Below are 23,315 nucleotides of genomic sequence, written 5' to 3' on the forward strand. Positions count from 1 at the left end.
TTCCCGTTGTTTTTGGTGTCTGTCCCCAGTGGCTGAGGTTGGTTCACTGGGTTGTGTAGGCTTCCTGATGGAGGGGACTAGTGCTTGTGTTCTGGTGGATGAGGATGGATCTTTCTTTCTGGTGGGCAGGTCAACGTCTGGTGGTGTGTCTTGACGTGCCTGTGGCTTTATTATGATTTTAGGCATCCTCTCTGCTAATGGATGGAGTTGTGTTCCTGTCTTGTTAGTTGTTTGGCATAGGGTGTCCAGCACTGTAGCTTCCTCATCATTGTGTGAAGCTGGGTCTTGGCGTTGAGATTGAGATCTCTGGGAGATTTTCACCGTTTGATATTATGTGGAGCTGGGAGGTCTCTTGTTTGTATTTCCCGTTGTTTTTGGTGTCTGTCCCCAGTGGCTGAGGTTGGTTCACTGGGTTGTGTAGGCTTCCTGATGGAGGGGACTAGTGCTTGTGTTCTGGTGGATGAGGATGGATCTTTCTTTCTGGTGGGCAGGTCAACGTCTGGTGGTGTGTTTTGACGTGCCTGTGGCTTTTTGGGTTGTGTAGGCTTCCTGGTGGAGGGGACTAGTGCCTGTGTTCTGGTGGGATGAGGATGGATCTTTCTTTCTGGTGGGCAGGTCAACGTCTGGTGGTGTGTCTTGACGTGCCTGTGGCTTCAGACAGGACGGGGTTAAAGGAGCAGCTGATTCTGGGGCTCTGGCTCACTCCGGCCTGGGCAAGGGAGGGGTACGGAGTGCGGTGCAAGCCTGCGGCAGCAGAGACCATCATGACGTTGCAACAGCCTGAGATGCGCCATTTGTTCTCCCCGGGAAGTTGTCCCTAGATCATGGGACCCTGGCAGTGGCGGGCTGTACAGCTCCTGGGAGGTGAGGTGTGGAGAGTGACCTGTGTTTGTACACAGGCTTCTTGGTGGCAGCAGCAGCAGCCTTAGCGTCCCATGCCCGTCTCTGCAGTCTGCACTGATAGCCGTGGCTCTGCACCAAGAGCCTTTCATCCACACGGCTCAGAATAAAAGGGAGAAAAAATAGGAAGAAAGAAAAAAAAGATGATAAAATAAAATAAAGTAAAATAAAATAAAGTTATTAAAATAAAAATTAAAAAATAATTATTAAGAAAAAAATTTTTTAAAGTAAAACAAAACAAACAAACAAAAAACTGATGGACCAAACCTTCGGACAACTGGTAAAAGCAGAGTTATACAGACAAAGTCACACACCGAAGCATACACATACACACTCAGAAAAAGATAAAAAGGGAAAAAAATATATCTCTTTGCTCCCAAAGTCCACCTCCTCAATTTGGGATGATTCATTGTCTATTCAGGTATTCCACAGATTCAGGGTACATCAAGCTGATTGTGGAGATTTAATCCGCTGCTCCTGAGGCTGCTGGGAGTAATTTCCCTTTCTCTTCTTTGTTCGCACAGCTCCCAGGGTTCAGCTTTGTATTTCAACCCTCCTCTGCGTGTAGGTCACCTGAGGGCGTCTGTTCTTCACTCAGACAGGACGGGGTTAAAGGAGCAGCTGATTCTGGGGCTCTGGCTCACTCCGGCCTGGGCAAGGGAGGGGTACGGAGTGCGGTGCAAGCCTGCGGCAGCAGAGACCATCATGACGTTGCAACAGCCTGAGATGCGCCATTTGTTCTCCCCGGGAAGTTGTCCCTAGATCATGGGACCCTGGCAGTGGCGGGCTGTACAGCTCCTGGGAGGTGAGGTGTGGAGAGTGACCTGTGTTTGTACACAGGCTTCTTGGTGGCAGCAGCAGCAGCCTTAGCGTCCCATGCCCGTCTCTGCAGTCTGCACTGATAGCCGTGGCTCTCGCCCATCTCTGGAGCTCCTTTAAGTGGTGCTCTTAATCCCCTCTCCTCGAGCACCAGGAAACAAATAGGGAAGAAAAAGTCTTTTGCCTTTTTGGCAGGTCCATACTTTTTCCCGGACTCCCTCCCGGCTAGCTGTGGTGCACTAATCCCTTCATGCTGTGTTCACGCAGCCAACCCCAGTCCTCTCCCTGGGATCTGACCTCCGAAGCCCGAGCCACAGCTCCCAGCCCCCACCCGCCCCAGCGGGTGAGCAGACAAGCCTCTCGGGCTGGTGAGTGCTGGTCAGCACCGTTCCTCTCTGCAGGAATCTCTCTGCTTTGCCCTCCACTCCCCTGTTGCTGCGCTCTTGTCCGTGGCTCCGAAGCTCCCCCCCTTCACCACCCACAGTCTCTGCCCGTGAAGGGGCTTCCTAGTGTGTGGAAATCTTTCCTCCTTCACAGCTCCCTCCCAGTGGTGCAGATCCTGTGCCTATTCTTTTGTCTCTGTTTTTTTCTTTTTTCTTTTACCCTACCCAGGTACATGGGGAGTTTCTTGCCTTTTGGGAGGTCTGAGGTCTTCTGCCAGCATTCAGTAGGTGTTCTATAGGAGCTGTTCCACATGTAGATGTATTTCTGATGTATTTGTGAAGAGGAAGGTGATCTCCACGTCTTGCTCTTCCACCGTCTTGAAGCTCCTCCAATCCATTGAAATTTAAAGTAATTATTGATAAGTATATACTTTTAGCCATTTAAAATCTTTTTTTTTTTTTTTTTTTTTTTTTTTTGCGTTACGTGGACCTCTCACTGTTGTGGTCTCTCCCGTTGCGGAGCACAGGCTCCGGATGTGCAGGCTCAGCAGCCATGGCTCACGGGCCCAGCCGCTCCACGGCATATGGGATCTTCCAGGACCGGGACACGAACCCGTGTCCCCTGCATCGGCAGGCAGACTATCAACCACTGCGCCACCAGGGAAGCCCTAAAATCTTGTTTTCCATTTGATTTTGTAGTTCTTCTTTGATCATTTCTTCTTTTTGTTTTTCCTTTTGTGGTTTGATGGTTTCCTTTTTTATTATGCTTGAGTTCCTTTCTTTTTGATTTTTGCGAATCTATTGTATGTTTTTGATTAGTGGTTACCCTGGTTTTCAAGTATGTTGACCCATAACTATATCTACCTGCTTTAAACTGATAGTCCTATAAGTTCAAGCACATGAAATCTTCTAAAAGATCTACACTTTTTACTCTCCTCCCCTACATTTTATATTTTGATGTCCTTTTTTACATCTTCATGTTTATCCTTTTTCTGTTAATTATAGTTATAATCACTTCTACGAAATTTTTTTGATTGTTTTTTAATTTATGTGCTGTCTCATTTAAGTGATTTTCAATCATTTTGTATATTTTCCTTCCCTATTGTGATTTTCCCCTTCCTATAGATTCTTGTTCCTTTTCCTTTAGAGAAGACCCTGCAACATTTCTTTTTTTAAAAAACATTTATTTATTCATTTATTTATTTATTTATTTAGGCTGAGCTGTGTCTTAGTTGCGGCACACAGGATCTTCCTTGAAGCATGTGGGATCTTTAGTTGCAGCATGCGGGATCTTTTAGTTGTGGAATGCGGACTCTTAGTTGCAATGTGCGGACTTCTTAGTTGAGGCATGCAGACTTCTTAGTTGCAGCATGTAGACTCTTAGTTGTGGCATGTGGACTCTTAGTTGTGGCAGGCATGCAGGATCTAGTTTTCTGACCAGAGATCGAACCTGGACGCCCTGTATTGGGAGCATGGTGTCTTACCTACTGGACCACCAGGGAAGTCCCCAACCTTTCTTTTAAGATAGGTTTACTATTGCTGTTCTTTTAGGTTTTGCTTGCCTAAGAAGTTCTTTATTTCTCCTTCTATTTTAAATGATAATCTTACTGGATAGAGTATTCTAGGTTACAGGTTTTTCTGTTTCAGCACTTTTAATATCATGCCATGCTATTTGGGCCTGTAAATTTTCTGCAGAGAATTAGCTGATAGCCTTAGGGGATTTTCTCGTATATGACTATTGTTCTCTTGCTGCCTTTAGAATACTCTTTATCTTTAACTTTTGCCATTTTAATTATTATATGTCTTGGTGTGGGTCTGTTTGGGTTCATATTGTTTGGGACTCTCTGTGCTCCCTGTACGTAAATATCTGTTTCCTTCTTCAGGTTTAGGAAGTTTTCACCTATAATTTCTCAAATACCTTTTGGCTCCTCTTCTCTCTCTGTTCTCCTATAATGTGAATGTTGGAAGGCTTAATGTTATACCAGAGATCTCTTAAATTGCATTCATTTTTAAATGAATTTATTTATTTTATTTATATTTATTTTTGGCTGTGTTGGGTCTTTGTTGCTGCGCACAGGCTTTCTTTAGTTGTGGCGAGCAGGGGCTACTCTTCGTTGTGGTGCACAGGCTTCTCTTGTGGTGGCTTCTCTGGTTGACACGCACAGGTTCTAAATGCACAGGCTTCAGTAGTTGTGGCTCGTGGGCTCTAGAGTGCAGGCTCAGTAGTTGTAGTGCACAGGCTTAGTTGCTCCATGGCATGTGGGATGTTCCAGGACCAGGGCTCAAACCCATGTACCCTGCATGGGCAGGCAGATTCTTAACCACTGTGACACCAGGGAAGCCTGCATTCATTTTTTAAATTTGTTTTTCTTTCTACTGTCTGATGCAGTGATTTCCATTATTCTATCTTCCACGTCATATATGCATTCTCTGTATCACTTAGTCTGGTATTCGTTTCTTCTAGTGTGTTTTTTATTTCAGCTATTGAGTTATTTATTTCAGATTGGGTCTTTTTTATATTTTAAAATGTTCAGTGTTGAGATCCGTTCTTTTTCTTTATTCAGTTAATTTTTTATTAACTGTGTTTTAAATTCTTTCTGGTAAATTGTTTATTTCTGTTTCATTATTTTTTCAGGGGTTTTCTTTTGCTTTTCCATTTGAGAGTAGTTCCTCTTTTTATTTAGCTTAACTTTTCTCTGCCTCTGTGGATTTAGGTGAAACAGTTATCCGTTGCAGTCTTTAATTGGCTGTTTTTATGTGGGAGCATCCCTTTGCAGACTGTGTGTGCCTGCCTTTGATGGGAGAGCTGGATTTGATGTGATGTGCTGGTAGCTATCACCTTGGTAGGGGTTGGTGCTGGAGATGGAGGGGCTAGAGCTGGCACCAGATCTGAGGCAGGACTTCCTCTCTGCTCAGTGGCCATCACTGCCCTGTCAAGGGTGTGGTCTGCTTTCAAATTGCCAGAGCAGAAGTCCTTACAGTCGAGCTCAAGCTGGTTCTATTCCCTTTAAGTGTGTTTTTTTTCCCTCTTCCCTGCACCTGGACCTTTGCCCCCAGTGAAGTGGGGTGCTGAAACAAGTGTGATCTGTACATTGACAGAGGTCTAATTCACTGACTGTATAGCATCTGCAGCTACACTCAGATGCAGACTCAGGTGCAAGCCCCCTTTGTCTCTCATGGCCAATCACTTCCCCCTTCCTCTACGACCACCCACCCCTGGCATTTGTGGAGCCACTCCACTGGGCTAGCAGAGAGTTATGTGTACTCTTGGTGTGTGTCGGAGGTTAGCTGTGGTAAAACAGCCCGCATCAGAATCTGGGAAACTTCTGGGATGCTGCTTGAGCAAGCGCCAGCAATGGCCACTGCTGCCACTCCTGTGCTCCACCCTGGGACCAGGTTGCCTATGTGTCTCAAGGTCAAGTCTTTTCCCTGGTCCTGGCCACCCTAGATCCAGTGCCATGCTGTTTTGTGGAGTAAGTGAGTCCAGAGCATGTGCTCCTCAGGAGCTTACCAGCACCTACTTCTCCCAGCTCTTCTAATTTTTGCACTGGATCTCCACCAGCAAACAAGACTTGCCTCCTCTGTGTAGAAATCCCAGGGCTGATACACCCAGTGTGTGGCTAAACCCACTCACTCCACAGGGTGTCTGTCCACCTGTGCAATCTCCCTTTTCCTCTGCGTCCCGTCCCAGGGGCACAGGTCCTGGCTCAATCATTTCTCCTCCCTTTCTATGTGATTTGTGTGTATCTTTGGTTGTGGCAGAGTCCTTCTGCCAGTTTCTATGTAGTTTTCAGTGAGAATTGTTCCACATGTAGATGTATTTTTGATGTGTTCATGGGGGGAGGTGAGCTCTGCCATCTTAATCACACATTTTTTAATATGTAAAAATGTTTGAAATTTTGGATTTTCAGGACCACTGGAATGGTCATCTAGTTAACTCAACATGTTCATGGTCACCAGCTATCAAGATCACCCACAAACTTATGAATAAAAGACTTCCACAAGCTACATTTTTCTTTTTCTTTTTTTTCTGGAAGAAGAAGGATTTATTACTTGCAGCAAGTAAGGAGAACACTGAGGATCTTTCCCAAAGCAGTGTGTCACCGAACAGCAAAATTGGGGAAGTTTCATGAAGGGGCTTGGGTGTGACAGAGTCCAGGCTTTAATTGATTGAAGTTATGAGGGTCAGAAAAAGTCAACATCATCATTCCTTAGGTTCCGGTTGATCTACTGGTTGAACACTTCAGGCTGGTCTTTACCATTGAAACAAAACTGGAAGTCTTTCCAACTGATATATTCTCTTTGCTACGGTTACTTGCCTGATAACAATGATGTGTCCCTGCATTCTTTTGTTCCCTTAAGATCATTAATTACTGAGACCTGTTCAAGGCCAAGCATTGTGGCCAGGCTTAGATCACAAAATGTCTTAGGCCAAAAATGGATTCTTTTCTGTCAAGAAAGCCATGCCTAGTTTTCTTTCTCTGAGAAGCCCCTACCCTATCTGCTTACAAAATCCCCCATTGAGATATTTCACTTCTCAATCTTGAGGGGTACAGGGATGAAGGCACGTCTTCTGAAATTGCTTCCTATGGAGAATGTGCATTGTAGTCTCCCTAGTTAGAGGAGTGAAACTCTCTTGCTTCTAGAACTAAATAAATTTGGGCATCCATCGAAGTAGCGCCTGAACCTCACTTGGATAGCATTATTCTAACAGGTGTAGGAGAGGCACAGCAGGAGAGACAATTAACAATGACTTTGCAACATCATTAGCAGAGACTTGAGCCAAGAGCCCCCCAAACCAAACTATTTTTCTGATATTTTCCCTAATCTGGGAAGGGGATTATTTACAGAGGTTTGATTTTTCATATATGTATAGGGTGAGTCATATTAGAAGATTCTTCAGGTATAAAAAAACAGCATTCAATATATATTATACCGTAAGTGCCTCCTTGCTAGGCTGTTAAAATATCAAGAACCAATTTATAGGGCCACTTTTTTCATCATAGAAACTTCTGAGTTCAGCAGATTGACAGCCTGATTACTGTCGTTTTAAGGCTTGCTGGGTAAATTTCATTAAGGCCTCCTGTGAGTGGTAAGGTCCTCTATTTTTGAGTTCTAAATGCATTCCCTTCCTTAATGGCCAAAGCAAATGTATGATGCATGTTTAATAGGCCACAAAACAGGCCACTCTAGTCAGTAAAGTTTAAGTTAAACCATGTATAAGCCAGAATGACTTCCCCATACCTCAAAATGAAGATTTTTCCATCACTTCCCCTTTTGATTACAAATCTTTCAATAAACCAAAATATTTGTCCTTTGGTGCCAGGGTGGTTTCTGCCAACCTTGGGTCCATCATGTCCCGTGGTGCTGGGCCTCCTTTTTGTTAATACATAAATATTTGCCTAGTTATCCACATTGGGGGGAACTAATCAGATATCGTGAACAAGCTCAGAGGTATGCTAATGGAGAAACATAGGGCCTCGTCCCAAGTCGTGGGACATCTGATCTTCCTCTAAAAACAGATTGCTTTGATAAGCTTCAGAAACAAACTTAGGGGACTTCCCTGTGGTCTAGTGGTAAGGAATCCTGCTTCCAATGCAGGGGGCATGGGTTCAATCCCTGGTTGGGGAACTAAGATCCCACATGCTATGGGACAACTAAGCCCACATGCCACAACTACTGAGCCCATGCGCCTCAACTAGAGAGTCCGCATGCTGCAAACTACAAAGCCCATGTGCACTGGAGCCCACGCACCACAACTAGAGAGTGAAAACCTGCACACCACAACTAGAGAGAAGCCAGTGCACCACAATGAAGAGCCCATGCACCACAACAAAAGATGCTGTATGCCACAACAAAGATCCCGCATGCCACAACTAAGACCCAGAGTAGCCAAAAATAATAAATAAATAAATAACTTAATTAATTAATTAATTTAAAAAATAATATAAAAGAGAAACAAACTTAGAATATATTTTTAATAATTCAGTTAAACTTTACAATTATGTAGCATAATGACAAGAAGCTATCTGGGAGGTGAGTCTTAGACCATAAATACAAACCTCAGTTAACAAAACTAGAATTTAATATCCACTGAGACATCATCTTTTTCTCTCTAAAATTACCCTCATTTTTACCAAATATAGCCAAATTAAGATTAATTTGTATTCAAATTAAGTCTGATTTCAGTAAACTTTGCCTGATTACTTACGTAAGGAGTCTCAGACTGAACTTTAAAAATAAAAAATCTTCTCAGGGCCAGGAAAGCCATGCCAAGGACTTGTCACAGACTTTGCCTTGCAGATTTGGGTGAATTCTTCCCTTTTTGAGGTTCCCAAAATATTACCAGTCAGTAGGTGACCTTCCTTGTTGACTGGATGAAGCTACTGGGAACCTATAAGTTACCAATTTCTGGAGGGATCAGGTAGAGAGAGAAGATAAATGTTTCAATTCCACTTACAGAAGTGTAATTTACCAAATTTCTGTAAGTCATAATTAGCTTGAGAGGAAGGGTTTCCTTATATCTGGAAAACACAGATTAAAACCAGTAATAATTCTGACAAAAACTGAAAAAATTAGAACCATATTTACCAGTTCACTCAGTCATATGTAACTAATCCCTTTTGTTAGCAGTTTTATGATGCTATCAGGGTTTCCATTAGGATTCTTTAATTTATTTACCCATTTCAGCAGTAGGATCTGAAAGTTATCAGAAACCTGTAGTTGTCAAAAATGTCTTTTCTATGAATCATCTTGAAATGAAGTATTTTTGTAAAAACATCAGAATAAAATGTGTCTATGAATGACAAAAGACTTAAAAGGCATGGTTAAACACCTGACCACAATGCAACTGACAAAGGAACTTGGTTCTAACTATAATTATGACTGATAACATTACACCAGGACATAGTCACATTTTAGGAACTTTATATAATTGCTAAGATAGTTATATTAATGACATTTACCCATAGGGTATAACTTTGGAAATCTTATCACTCATGTGATCATTACTTTCCTTGTAATTTGACATATACCAAATAATCCTAATTAGTTTAATATTTTTCTCTGAGATGCCTTAGGGGCCGTCTGAAGAATCTTAAAGTTAGCTGGAGGTCAAAATAACTTTAATTAGAATTTGACACTGGGAAGTTTGTCAAAAATATCAAAATTTTCAAAAGACTTGGTCAAATAGAATCGTTGGTCACTGTGAAACAATACTTATTCATTTAACCAAAGTGACAAAAGATTTCAAAAGCAAACACAGATCACTTAAAGGCAAAGAAACTTACACAATCTGTTACCAAATGTAGCATTCCAAGAAAACTTATTTCTCTTTACACAGAGAGATACAAAATCCAGTCCTGCACCAGCCTACTCTTAATAACAAAATTAATTTACCTAAGTAAATTTAATCCAATTTTGGAAAATCCTGACCATGTACGAAACTCTTTTCCCAGTGTTCCTTTTCAAGTAAACCTTCTACAGCTTTCTGTATCTATATTATTTTGTCCTTTACTTTCTTTTCTATTCAGAAATAACCAGCTGTAGAATAAAACTACCCTTTTACTTTCCTAACAAAACGCAGTTCCATTCCTTATACCTTCCTTTACTAAAACACACGTCTATTTAAATGGCATACTGAAATGTTTCCCTTATTATTTTAATAACTTTAATTACATATATTATAATTTTAAACCTTAAAAACCTTAAAGTCTAGCAAAAGCCAAGGAGCAAGTAATTGTGAATTGTTTGTCAAACAGCATTTCCTAATTGGAAAATTTATGAATATATTCTATAACCTCTAGAATCATACATTTTCTCATAGCAGAATTTATTTTTTTAACATCTTTATTAGAGTATAATTGCTTTACAATATTGTATTAGTTTCTGCTGTATAACAAACTGAATCAGTTATATGTACATGTATATCCCCATATCCCCTCCCTCTTGCGCCTTCTTCCTACCCTCCCTATCCAACCCGTCTAGGTGGTCACAAAGCACCGAGCTGATCTCCCTGTGCTATGCAGCTGCTTCCCACTAGCTATCTATTTTACGTTTGGTAGTGTATATATGTCAATGCTACTCTCTCACTTCGTCCCAGCTTACCTTTCCCCCCGACCCCGTGTCCTCAAGTCCATTCTCTACATCTGTGTCATTATTCCTGTCCTGCCCCTAGGTTCATCAGACCCATTTTTTTAAATCCCGTATATATGTGTGTTATCATATGGTATTTAAATGTTTTTCCCTTTCTGACTTACTTCACTCTGTATGACAAACTCTACACCCATCCACCTGACTATAAATAACTCAATTTTGTTTCTTTTTATGGCTGAGTAGTATTCCATTATATATATGTGCCACATCTTCTTTATCCATTCATCTGTCAGTGGACTCTTAAGTTGCTTCCATGTCCTGGCTATTGTAAATAGAGTTGCAATGAACATTGTGGTACATGACTCTGTTTGAATTATGGTTTTCTCAGGGTATATGCCCAGTAGTGGGGTTGCTGGGTCATATGGTAGTTCTATTTTTAGTTTTTTAAGGAACCTCTGTACTGTTCTCCATAGTGGCTGTATCAATTTACATGCCCACCAGCAATGCAAGAGGGTTCCCTTTTCTCCACACCCTATACAGCATTTACTGTTTGTAGATATTTTTGATGATGGCCATTCTGACTGGTGTGGGGTGATACCTTATTGGGGTTTTTATTTGCATTTCCTGTGGCTAAAACTTCCAAAACTATGTTGAGTAATAATGGTGAGAGTGGGAAACCTTGTCGTGTTCCTGATCTTAGAGGAAATGGTTTCATTTTTTCACCATTGAGAATGATGCTGGCTGTGGGTTTGTCATTTATGGTCTTTATTATATTGAGGTAGGTTCCCTCTATGCCCACTTTCTGGAGAATTTTTATCATAAATAAGTGTTGAATTTTTTCAAAAGCTTTTTCTGCATCTATTGGGATTATCATGTTTTTTTATCCTTCAATTTGAGTTGGAAGATTTTAAATCACAGTTTCAATTTCAGTGCTTGTGATTGGTCTGTTTATATTTTCTGTTTCTTCCTGGTTCAGTCTTAGAAGGTTGCGCTTTTCTAAGAATTTGTCCATTTTTTTCCAGGTTGTCCATTTTATTGGCATAGAGTTGCTTGTAGTAATCTCTCATGATCCTTTGTATTTGTGCAGTGTCAGTTGTTACTTCTCCTTTTTCATTTCTAATTCTGTTGATTTGAGTCTTCTCCCCCCTCTTTTTGATGAGTCTCGATAAAGGTTTATCAATTTTGTTTATCTTCTCAAAGAACCAGCTTTATTGATCTTTGCTATTATTTCCTTCATTTCTTTTTCATTTATTTCTGATCTAAACTTTATGATTTCTTTCCTTCTGCTCACCCTGGGTTTTTTTTCTTTTTTCTCTAATTGCTGTAGTTGTAAGTTTAGGTTGTTTGAGATGTTTCTTGTTTCTTGAGGTAGGATCGTATTGCTATAAATTTCTCTCTTAGAACTGATTTTGCTGCATCCTATAGGTTTTGGGTCATCGTATTTTCATTGCCATTTGTTTCTAGGTATTTTTGATTTCCTCTTTGATTTCTTCAGCTATCTCTTGGTTACTTAGTAGTGTATTGTTTAGCATCCACGTGTTTGTATTTTTTACAGTTTTTTTTCTTGTAATTGATATCTAGTCTCATTGCATTGTGGTCAGAAAACATGCTTGGTATGATTTCAATTTTCTTAAATTTACCAAGGCTTGATTTGTGACCCAAGATATGATCTATCCTGCATAGTGTTCCATGTGCACTTGAGAAGAAAGTGTATTCTGTTGTTTTTGGATGGAGTGTCCTATAAATATCAATTAAGTCCATCTGGTCTAATGTGTCATTTAAAGCTTGTGTTTCCTTATTTATTTTCGTTTTGGATGATTTGCTCATTGGTGAAAGTGGGGTGTTAAATTCCCCTACTATGATTGTGTTACTGTCAATTTGCCCTCTTATGGCTGTTAGCATTTTTCTTATGTATTGAGGTGTTCTTATATTGGGTGCATAAACATTTACAATTGTTATATCTTCTTCTTGGATTGATCCCTTGATCATTATGTACTGTGCTTCTTTGTCTCTTGTAATACTCTTTATTTTAAAGTCTATTTTGTCTAATATGAGTAATGCTACTTACCCTCTCTTTTGATTTCTATTTGCATGGAATATCTTTTTCCATCCCTTCACTTTCAGTCTGTATGTGTCCCTACGTCTGAAGTGGGTCTCTTGTAGACAGCATATATACAGGTCTGGTTGCTATACCCATTCAGCCAGTCTGTGTCTTTTGGATGGAGCGTTAAATCTATTTACATTTAAGGTAATTTTCGATATGTATGTTCCTATTACCATTTTCTTAGCTGTGTTCAGTTTTTTTGTAGATCTTTTCCCTCCCTTGTATTTTCTGCCTAGAGAAGTTTCTTTAGCATTTGTTGTTATGCTGGTTTCATCGTGCTGAATTCTCTCAACCTTTCCTTGTTTGTAAAGGTTTTAATTTCTCCATGAAATCTGAATGAGATCCTTGCTGGGTAGAATAATCTTTGTTGTAAGTTTTTCCCTTTAATCAATTTAAATATGTCCTGCCACCCCTTTCTGGCTTGCAGAGTTTTTGCAAAGATCAGCTTTGATCTTTCTGCAAAGATCCTTCAGAGTTTTTGAAATATCAACTATGAACATTATGGGGATTCCCTTGTATGTTATTTGTTGCTTTCCCCTTGTGCTTTTAATATTTTTCTTTGCATTTAATTGTTGATAATTTGATTAATATGTGTCTTGGCATGTTTCTCCTTGGATTTATCCTGTGCTTCCTGGATTTGATTGACTATTTCCTTTCCCATGTTAGGGAAGTTTTCGACTCTAATCTCTTCAAATATTTTCTCAGACACTTTCTTTTTCTCTTCTTCCTCTGGGACCCCTATAATCCGAATATTGGTCCATTTAATGTTGTCTCAGAGGTCTCTGAGACTGTCCTCAATTCTTTTCATTCTTTTTTTCTTTATTCTGCTCTGCAGCAGTTATTTCCACTATTCTATCTTCCAGGTCACTTATCTGTTTTTCTGCCTCAGTTATTCTGCTAACGTTTCTTGTATTTTCTCCATTCTATTTCCAAGATTTTGGATCATCTTTACTATCATTACTCTGAATTCTTTTTCAGGTAGACTGCCTATTCCTTCTTCATTTTTTTGGTTTGGTGGGTTTTTACCTTGCTCCCTATCTGCTGCATATTTCTCTGTCTTCTCATTTTGTTTAACTTACTGTGTTTGGGATTTCCTTTTCACAGGCTGCAGTTCATAGTTCCCATTATTTTTGGTGTCTGCCCACAGTGGTTGAGGTTTGTTCAGTGGCTTGTGTAGGGTTCCTGGTGGAGGGGACTGGTGCCTGTGGGTGAGGCTGGATCTTGTCCTTCTGGTGGGAAGGGCCACGTCTGGTAGTGTGTTTTGGGGTGTCTGTGAATTTAATATGACTTTAGGCTGCCTCTCTGCTGATGGGTGGGGTTGTGTTCCTGTCTTGCTCATTGTTTGGCATGGGGCATCCAGCACTGGAGATTGCTGGTCGTTGGGTGGAGCTGGGTCTTTGTGTTGAGTTGGAGATCTCTGGGAGAGCTCTCAACAATTGATATTATATAGGGCTTGGAGGTCTCTGGTGGTCTAATGTCCTGGACTTGGCTCTCTCACCTTGGAGTCTCAGGCCCAACACCCGGCTGGAGCACTGAGACCCTGCCAGCCACACGGCTCAGAAGAAAAGGAAGAAAAAAACCCCAAACAGATAGAACCCCAAGCCAAATGGTAAAATCAAAACTAAACAGACAAAATCACTCAAAGAAACATACACAAACACACACACACTCATAAAAAGAGAAGAAACAAACAACATCAAAAAACGAACAGACAGAACCCTAGGACAAATGGTAAAAGCAAACCGAAACAGACAACATCACACAAAGAAACATACACACACAAACTCAGAAGAAGAGAAAAAAGGGGAAAAAAATTTTTAAAACGGAAGAGAGCAACCAAACCACTAAACAAATCCACCAATGATAGCAAGCACTAAAAACTAAACTAAGATAAAAAAATCAGACGCATAATGCAAACCCCAAGTCTACAGTTGCTCCCAAAGTCCACCACCTCAATTTTAGAAACATTCATTGTCTATTCTGGTATTCCACAGATGCATGGTTTATCAAGTTGATTGTGGGGATTTAATCCACTGCTCCTGAGGCTGCATGGAAAAATTTCCCTTTCTCTTCTTTGTTCACACAGCTCCTGTGGTTCGGCTTTAGTTTTGACCCCACCTCTGCATGTAGGCCACCCTCAGACATCTGTTCCAGACAGGAGGGTGTTAAAGCAGTGGCTGATTAGGGCTCTCTTGCTCATTCAGGCCAGGGAGAGGGAGGGGTACTCTAGGCATAATTGGAATGCAGGCAAGCCTGTGGTGGCAGAGGCCAGCATGACATTGCAACAGCCTGAGGCACGCCATGTGTTCTCCTGGGGAAATTGTCCCTGGATCACGGGGCCCTGGCAGTGACATGCTGCACAGGCTCTGGGGGTGTTGGGGGTGTGTGTAGTGACCTGCACTTGCACACAGGATTCTTGGTGGCAGCAGTGACAGCGTCAATACCTTAGCGGTCAATACCTGTCTCTGGGGTCTGAGCTGATAGCTACGGCTCATGCCCATCTTGGAGCTCACTTAGGAAGTGCTCTGCTGTCTGTGGGCACACAGAGTAGGAATCCCCTCACCTTGTGCACCCCGAAACAATGGTCTCTTGCCTCTCCGGCAGCTCCAGACGTTTTCCCGGACTCCCTCCTGGCTAGCTGTGATGCAGTAGCCCCCTTCATGCTGTCTTCACGCAGCCAACCCCAGTCCTCTCCTTGGGGTCTGACTGCCAAAGCTCGAGCCTCAGCTCCCAGGCCCCACCCACCCCAGTGGGTGAGCAGACAAACATCTCAGGCTAATGAGTGCTCATTGGCAGTGATCCTCTGTATGGGAATCTCTCCACTTTGCTGTCTGCACCCCTGTTGCTGCAAACTCCTCTGTGGCCCCAAATCTTCCCTACTGCCCACTCCTCGTCCCCACCAGTGAAGGGGCTTCCTGGTGTGTGGGAACTTTTTTTCTTTCACAGCTCCCTCTCAGAGGCACAGGTCCCATCCCTATTCTTTTGTCTCTGTTTTTTCTTTTTTCTTTTGCCCTACCCAGGTATGTGGGGATTTTCTTGCCTTTGGGGAAGTCTGAGGTCTTCTGCCAGCGTTCAGTAGGTGTTCTGTAGGAGTTGTTCCACATGTACATGTATTTTTGATGTATTTGTGGGGAGGAAGGTGATCTTCACGTCTTATTCATCCGCCATCTTGAAGGTCTTCTCATAGCAGAATTTCTTGCCTCAGTGTGCTACATATCTTTAAGAAACCCAAACATCTTTAGTTTCCCCTCATAAGAAGACAAAAGTAGATAAATTTAGACCTGTTTAGCAAGTAGTGTTCCAGTGTTTTATTTTATTTGAAATAACCTGGATGGTCAATAATTCCTATCATTTAATTTAATATAGCAAAACTAAAGTTTCAAGTTGCCAAAATCAGGAGAGACTATTTTAGATAAACATTCCCAAAACGCAATTTTTTAAAGTTCAACTAAAGAAACCTCTTATCTCATGTACGTTTAATTTATTTAAGATTTCATTATACAAAGTTCTTTTCCTTGCTGACAAATTTGACTCTCAGTATAATGAAAGTATTATTCTTAATACTGATGACTCTAAAGACATGTCTATATTAATTAAACCAAAAAACAAGCTTGTTTTTGCTCATTAAAGATTAGTCCTAGATCACATGACACTGAAATTTATTCTGGCCAGTTTTCTTTATATTTAGAAATATTTATCTTGTAAGCACTTACTTTTCTTTAGGCCAATTAAATACAGCTCATCTACAAGTTACTTTTTATATAAAGACAGATGGAACCAGAGATCTCCTAGCCCCATTTTAAACTTAGTTATGAACCAGGTATTATAATATAAAACACATTGGTTTATAATGGTTGGAATAAGTTAAAATTTTTTTTAAGTTCTCTTTCCCCTTCTCCCTCTCAGTCTCAGGAATTACAGGTGGTCTAGATAAGTGTTTCTGAGAGCCCTCATAGAACATTTACATCTCAAGGTGAGACTGATTTGGAGTTTCAAAGATATATTTACCTGTCCCCAGGTGACTCAGCTCGAGTCTCAGATGACCCAGTTTGAGTTCTTGACAACTCAATGACAAGGACCCAAAGGTTCTGAGCTACTTGTGGGTCCTCAGATCTCCTGGGGAACCAAAACTGAATTTCCTGAGCTTAGCCTAGAACCATATTTCTTAGGGGTTCTTGTCTCTGAGAGAGGCTCCCGGAGACCCATGGTGGTGAATGACAGGGAGGGGTGGACCCGAAAAAGACATATACACAGATCCAAGCTCACTGATCAAGATGAGAGACAGATTAACACTAAAGACATGCTCTTGGACTCCTGATTATATCCTGAAGGTGAGAGTGCTGCAGAGATTGTGGCTATGGATGATTTACATGTTCCTGGTTGCACGGACACATGCTTCAGGTTGGAGGGGAAACTAGAGCCAGTCTGCCCTGATCCATGACCAACTTATACTTTCATGGGACTCTTCAACTGGTGAGCACCTTGATGGGTCTTCAGTGCTTGACCTGTGCCCACAATTGTGGCAGAGACTCACAAGAGCAGTTGGACAAACAAAACCACATAAAACCAAGATCCTTCCAAATTCACTGATGAAGACTTGACACAAACCAATGACAGAAATTTAAACTAAAGACACAAGAAACAAAGAGGTGATCTTACTGTGCGGTGGCCTCCAGAGGACTTTGTCCAGCCCAACTCCTCACTCACTTAGCCCTCTGCTAGAACAGAGTTTGTCCAGCTCCTCACTCACCTGGCATTTCTGGCCAGGTAAAGCCAGTGACCTTGTGTTGGGCATCCCCAGGGCACTACCCTGATCCATAACAGGCATTCCAGTCAAGGATATTTGGGAGGGTTCGTCTTTCCAGATGAGTGCTCCCAGATCAGATGCTTGGCTGTTTTCAGATCTCAGACTTATTCCAGTAGGGCTCATTGACTCAGAGGTCAAGGGGAAGGGCTAAATCACCTTGTTCTTTTGGCTGGCCACCTGTTGGCCTTGAGTCAGAGAGCCCTCTGGCTGGATTTGTTACCAAATTGGTCACCTGGAGCCACACCCGGGTCCTAGCTCAGGCCGAGGCCTCTAGCCCCCCAAGACCTCAGGGAGGTTCTTTTTGGCTTCGATTCGCACAGCCAATAACAAAACCAGTGCTGAGACTGGAACAGCACAAGCTTTATTCAATGGCCAAAGAATGGCAAAAATCAACTTCTTTGTCTCACAATCCCTCAGACTCTTCGAGCAACATGGGAGTGTCTCACAGTCCCTCAGACTCTGACCTGACCTCTAAGACTGGAGAAGAGAGGAATGTCTTTCAATCCCTCAGACTCTCAGAGCCAACCTGGCCAGACCAGATTAACTGTGCAGTTCTTGAGTCATTTCTTCTCCCCTGTTGAGATGGGGACAGAGCCCTGAAGCTGATTTGTGGGATAAACACCTCTCACCTCTCCAAAGGGACTCTCCATATCAAAAAGTCCAGAGCAGACGCTGAGCCCGTTCAGCAAGTTGAGGTGCATGGACCTGAAAAATCAGGCTCCAAGAGGGATTCTCCTATGCCCTTCCCCTTAGATCCCCCAGCAACATAGACAAATTCACCCGGATGAACTGCTGCAGCCCACTGCATTGCCTCTTGGGAGCTGGAGCAACCCAAAGGGGTTAAGTGAGATGTCCCACCAGAGTCATCAAAATTTTTCACCTGCAAACTGTGTTCTCCTTTTAGTGGGTGTCAAGTCAAAAGACACAATCAAGACAAAGATCAGGAGAAGGAAGTATTTATTACTTGCAGCAAGTAAGGAGAACACTGGGGACCTTTCCCAAAGCCGTGTCTCCTCAACGTTTAAGATAGTGGGGTCCATGAAGTATTGTGCAGCTGTGTGGCATGTCTGTAAGCCTCAGTCATAATGTTTATGAAGACAATGACTAACATCTTCTACAGAAGCGTCTGGAATAAAATGTCACGTATGGGGGCCACTGGCAACATGTGACTCGAGCAGTTGAAGTGTAGCTAGTTTGAGGAAATGAATTTTAAATTTCATTTAAATATTAATTTGTAGTTTGCATTATATTTCTGTTGGACAGTGCTGGACTTGTCTAGAAGGCTAAGGGGCAGGGCTATGCACTTGCCCTTCCTGATGTATAGCCTGCATGCAAGGATATGAGTTGCTCCTCAGCCCAGTGCTGAGGCTTCTGCCACACGCATATGGGCACTGCTGAGATTATGCCCCTCTTTGAAAATTTGAGAGAAGGCGGCATCCCTTTTCTTTATTTAAACATGCCACCTTATTCCAGGGGTTGGGAGAATATATTACCTATGCAAAGCTGGCGAGTTTCATTTAATTTTCAAGGCTCTGGAAATATGGGCTGGGAATGAGACACAAAAAGTAAATAGGATCAAGAGAGGGCTGGTTTGGTAGGGGATTAGAAGGATGGGAGTGGATAGGGAAGGAACTCACAGTTGGATGCACAGATTTTGGTATTATTCTAGTAATTGAGTGGTTGGTAGATGAGTGCCAAATTTGTTATGCTTCATAACTTAGGTATGTGTTGCATGTATGTATCAAAACTTCTGTGATTAAAATGAAAGGGTTTGGGTAAGAAAATTATCAATCATGTTTATTTGTATTTGAGTCCCTATGTTCATTCCAACTCAATATACACACATGTGCCATATACACAGAACATGTTTGATGTACTTTTGTTGCATTGCATTAAATTTAAGTATGGTTCTTATCATTTGTCAGGGCATAGATGTTTCTTATTTCATTTAAAAAACTATTAAGAAATTGACTTTAGATTACACTAGAAAAAACAAGGTTGAAGGTTATTTATGGCTGTCCCTAGTAGGGTCTAATGACCCTTCCACTAGGTGGAAGCCATGGAGACCAACTTGCAAAATGTTCAGGAAATCCAGAATTTTAGGGTAGGGCAAACAAGTAATGTTAATAACTTAAGAGAACTTAAGGAAAAATATAGTCCTCTTAAATGCAAAAATCATCTCATTTCATAGGAAGAGTTATAGTTTCTTCTTTAAGACAGCAGGAATAAAGCATGGAAAATACTACATATAAAATTTTAAATGGTTTTTCTTTTTAATACAAAATAAGTATTTTGATTTTAAAAGTAACAAAATCCTTCAAGGTACTGTACTAAGATTTAGGCTCGTAATTATTCTTAGAGCTTATAAACAACTGTGATAGGACAAGTTTCTTCCATTGGTCATAGAAAGTCAGTTCTGCTCTGGGTTCAAATATGTCTATTTTCTCTCTTTATTAAACTCTTGAGGGCGTCTTGAGGAAAAATAAACCTATATTTTCCTATGTAAACCATAGCGAGGTATAAGTTTTCAGTAAATGTTCGTCAAATCCAAGTTGAATAAATCCTTCTAATTCTGTTTTCAGAGACTTCACTGGTGGAATAGGATCAAGACCAAGGCCAGGTAATTTAGTGTTGGCAGCAATAACATACACGCCTCCCTGAAATTCAGTGCAATTCATGTTACAGTTTCATATCTTTCCCCCTTTTATTTCTTCAGCTTTGCTGCCTCTTGACCTGCCTCTGAAAGTGCCACCCCTCAAGCCCAGGGCCCACGTTAAGGAGCTAGAGGCCGAGTTAGTGATGGGGTGGCAGTCCCATAGCCTTCCCGCTGTGATACTTCGCAATCTCAAAGACCATGGTAGTACTTATTAGATCAAGTTGATTTCAAGCACACAATAGGTGAACACAGAATTATGGTTGGGCCTGAATACCTGAATGATGCTTGGGAGGTAACTTTAGTACAGTCAGCCAGAGAATCTTGTTTTGTTTGTCCATCATTATTAGTTAGGCATGTTAACAGTATTAAAATGCTTTCTGTGTTCGCTTATTTGATGAAATATATAGGCTGTTTTATTAAAATTTGTATTTTTGCTTTGGTAGGAACGTTAGCAGTTGAATTTTGATGCTTACAGTGCATACCTACTAACAAAAATAGTAACCTTGTTTTACATACATATTTCTATAAGCTCTACACCTATATGATATGAGTAAGCATATCTTTTATTCTATCTCCTTTACTCTGACACAGATAATTTTAGTTATTTGTATTTGATTAAAGCAGTGTTATATCACATTGTTTCTCTAATAATGTAAAAATTATGGATTCTTAAAACATAAAAGTTTATAGTAATTGTTTGAGAAAAAAGAGTGTATTCATTAATATTTCTAATTTCTATTAAAGAGGACCAAAGTTCAACAGTAATAGTAAAGTTTTTAACTAAACCTGGACAATTCAGGAAAAAAACTTAGTGACTGTGCTTTTGACATATGTGTATGACACGAGTATAAAGTTCTATTTTACTACTTTGGTTAATTTGGAATTATTACTTAATGTTATTTTCATTTTGGCTTCCTTAATTCACATTCTTTTGTAGAGTTAATATATATAGTGAACAAAGGAGATGTGAATTGATTTACTGTAATATTAGTCCATGTCTCCACATTTATTAAATTTGCTTTGGAAGAGTTATTGACAGTTTGGGGCCAATCTGTCATGATCAGCATAGATGCAAAAAACAGATAGCTTTGTTATTAACATATCTAAAGCTGTCATGTTGACCATGCTCTACTCCTGCTATTTTGGCATAAGGTAAGTTCATAACATAATCATGAAGTTAAAATGATTGTCATTGATTGATTTTATAATAGTGATAGCAGAATACATACATATGTAAGCAATTTGCAGTTCAGTTGTGATTCATAATAAGAATTATTTTCCTAAAGGGTATGTTGAGTTAGCTAGTTTAAGACTTGACTTTATGTCAGCAAAATTGATCAGATCTCTGGATATTTAAACAAACTATTTAGCACAGTTAACATGTAATATATTATATTTCTTATACCTACAGTTTGTTATATGATCTACTTTAAAAAAATTTACTGATTCATATATTTTAAATTTAAAACAGAATGTACTATAGCATTTTAAGTGTTGTCAGTGAATGCTAAAGTTTACCTGTGAAAGAGTGATTAGTTTCAACTAATCTTGTAGAACACAGTAATGCATATGAGAAAATTTGGGTTACTACTTACGAGTTATTCCACTTTCGAGTAAAAAAAAACAATTTTTTTCTTCATCTTAATGCAAAATGGTTTTTCTGCATATTATGAAAGTCATACTTTTTTAAATGTTGCGGGTAAACTTGGGCTATTGGTTGCTTTATCAAATCACAAACAACTGGTACCAGCCCCATCCACTTAGATCATCTTCTCTGCAAATCATTATTCTTTCCATTATGTATAACCTATAGCTATAGTCCTGTATTGCCTAAGTGCTCTGGAAAAAAATTGTCAGAGATGGGAGAATTTTGTCAAAACCTGGGTATGCTCCCAGGACTATATCTAGTATGTGAACATCATTTTCCATGTGCTATGGCAGAACAAAGGGTGAGAACTATTATTTTAGAGTGCTAAGTGGCTGTATTAGAATATGATCTTGCCTATATTGTACTCCTGAAATGTGAACTTCTAGGTTCATATTGTGGTCATACAGCAGTATTTAATGTACTTCCAAACTCCTGTAAAACAAATAACCATGAAGCCGTTTCAAGTTAACACTATTAAAAATCCTCTGTTCTGTCTTTTAATACTAACTAGATTGTATAAATTATTTGATAAGATATTCCTTAGGTTAAATAACAGACTAGTTCTCTGACAACAGAATTGAAAATTTAGGAATTTCTATACTGAATGGATGAAAATATTAACAGTAATTAACATGGAATCAATGAATGAATAAACACTTTTTACACATATTAATTATTTTAGCTCTATTTCCCTAACCTTTGTCACGTATAGATTACCACGGCACAAATTTGGCTATATTTGAGTACCATCTGTATTACTATTTTCCAAATATCGGTTTCTTTAATTTGGCTTACTTTCTCAACTTAAAGTTATCTAAAGGGAAGTTTATATTTTTGTTACAAATGGGAAACCAGAATAGCGTCACTTGCCATAATAGGTGACAATTATAAAAAATAAATGGAAATCTAAGCAAAACAACATTATTAAATTCTAGTAGATACTGTTATCTGCTTATCCTGAGGTCTGTTTTCTTTGTTATGAAGGAACATTAGCTCATATCTCAAAGATGGTGATGACATACTTGTTCCATACTGAAACTTAACCCTTGATATAAACAGTAGAAGGAAAAGAAAGCTGGAAAAGGAATACCTTTCATACCTGATCTACTTACTATGTAACATTATGCTGTTTAAGTGCCTCTAGCTGCAATAAACTCAGTTATATCCAAAAGTTCTCTGGATGAATAATTTTTTTAATTGAAATATAGTTGGTTTAAAATATTATATTAGCTTCAGGTGTACAACATATGATTCTCTATTTTCATAGATTATACTCCACTTAGTTATAAAATATTAGCTCTATTTCCTGTGCTGTACATTACATCCTTGTATCTTATTTTATATGTAATAGTTTGTACCTCTTAATCCCCTTCCCCTAATTTGCACCACCCCCTCTCCCCACTGGTAACCACTAGTTTATTCTCTGTATCTGTGAGTCTATTTCTGTTTTGTTCTATTCATTTGTACACCTTATTTTTTAGATTCCACATATAAGTGAAAATACACAGTATTTGTCCTTCTCTGTATGACTTATTTCACTAGAATAATATTCTCTAGGTCCATCCACATTGCTGAAAATGACATTGTTTCATACATTTTTATGGCTGAGTAATATTCCATTGTATATATACACCACATCTTCTTTTTTTTTAAACATCTTTATTGGGGTATAATTGCTTTACAATGGTGTGTTAGTTTCTGCTTTATAACAAAGTGAATCAGTTATACATATACATATGTCCCCATATCTCTTCCCTCTTGCGTCTCCCTCCCTCCCACCCTCCCTATCCCACCCCTCTAGGTGGTCACAAACCACCTAGCTGATCTCCCTGTGCCATGAGGCTGCTTCCCACTAGCTATCCACCCTACGTTTCGTAGTGTATATATGTCCATGCCACTCTCAC

At 40.1% G+C, this 23,315-nt stretch overlaps 1 protein-coding gene across 1 annotated transcript in view; it reads left to right on the plus strand.

The window, feature by feature from the left end:
- Positions 1-23,315, plus strand: part of NEK10 (NIMA related kinase 10) — a 325,365-nt gene that overhangs the window by 249,806 nt on the left and 52,244 nt on the right. Inside the window, exons 31-32 of the mRNA XM_028479673.2 lie at positions 19,690-19,727; positions 19,824-19,964. Of these exons, the coding sequence (XP_028335474.1) occupies positions 19,690-19,727; positions 19,824-19,964 (179 nt within the window). The remainder of the gene's footprint in view (positions 1-19,689; positions 19,728-19,823; positions 19,965-23,315) is intronic.

Source organism: Physeter macrocephalus, chromosome 18 (assembly GCF_002837175.3).
Source record: "Physeter macrocephalus isolate SW-GA chromosome 18, ASM283717v5, whole genome shotgun sequence".
NCBI lineage: Eukaryota > Metazoa > Chordata > Mammalia > Artiodactyla > Physeteridae > Physeter > Physeter macrocephalus.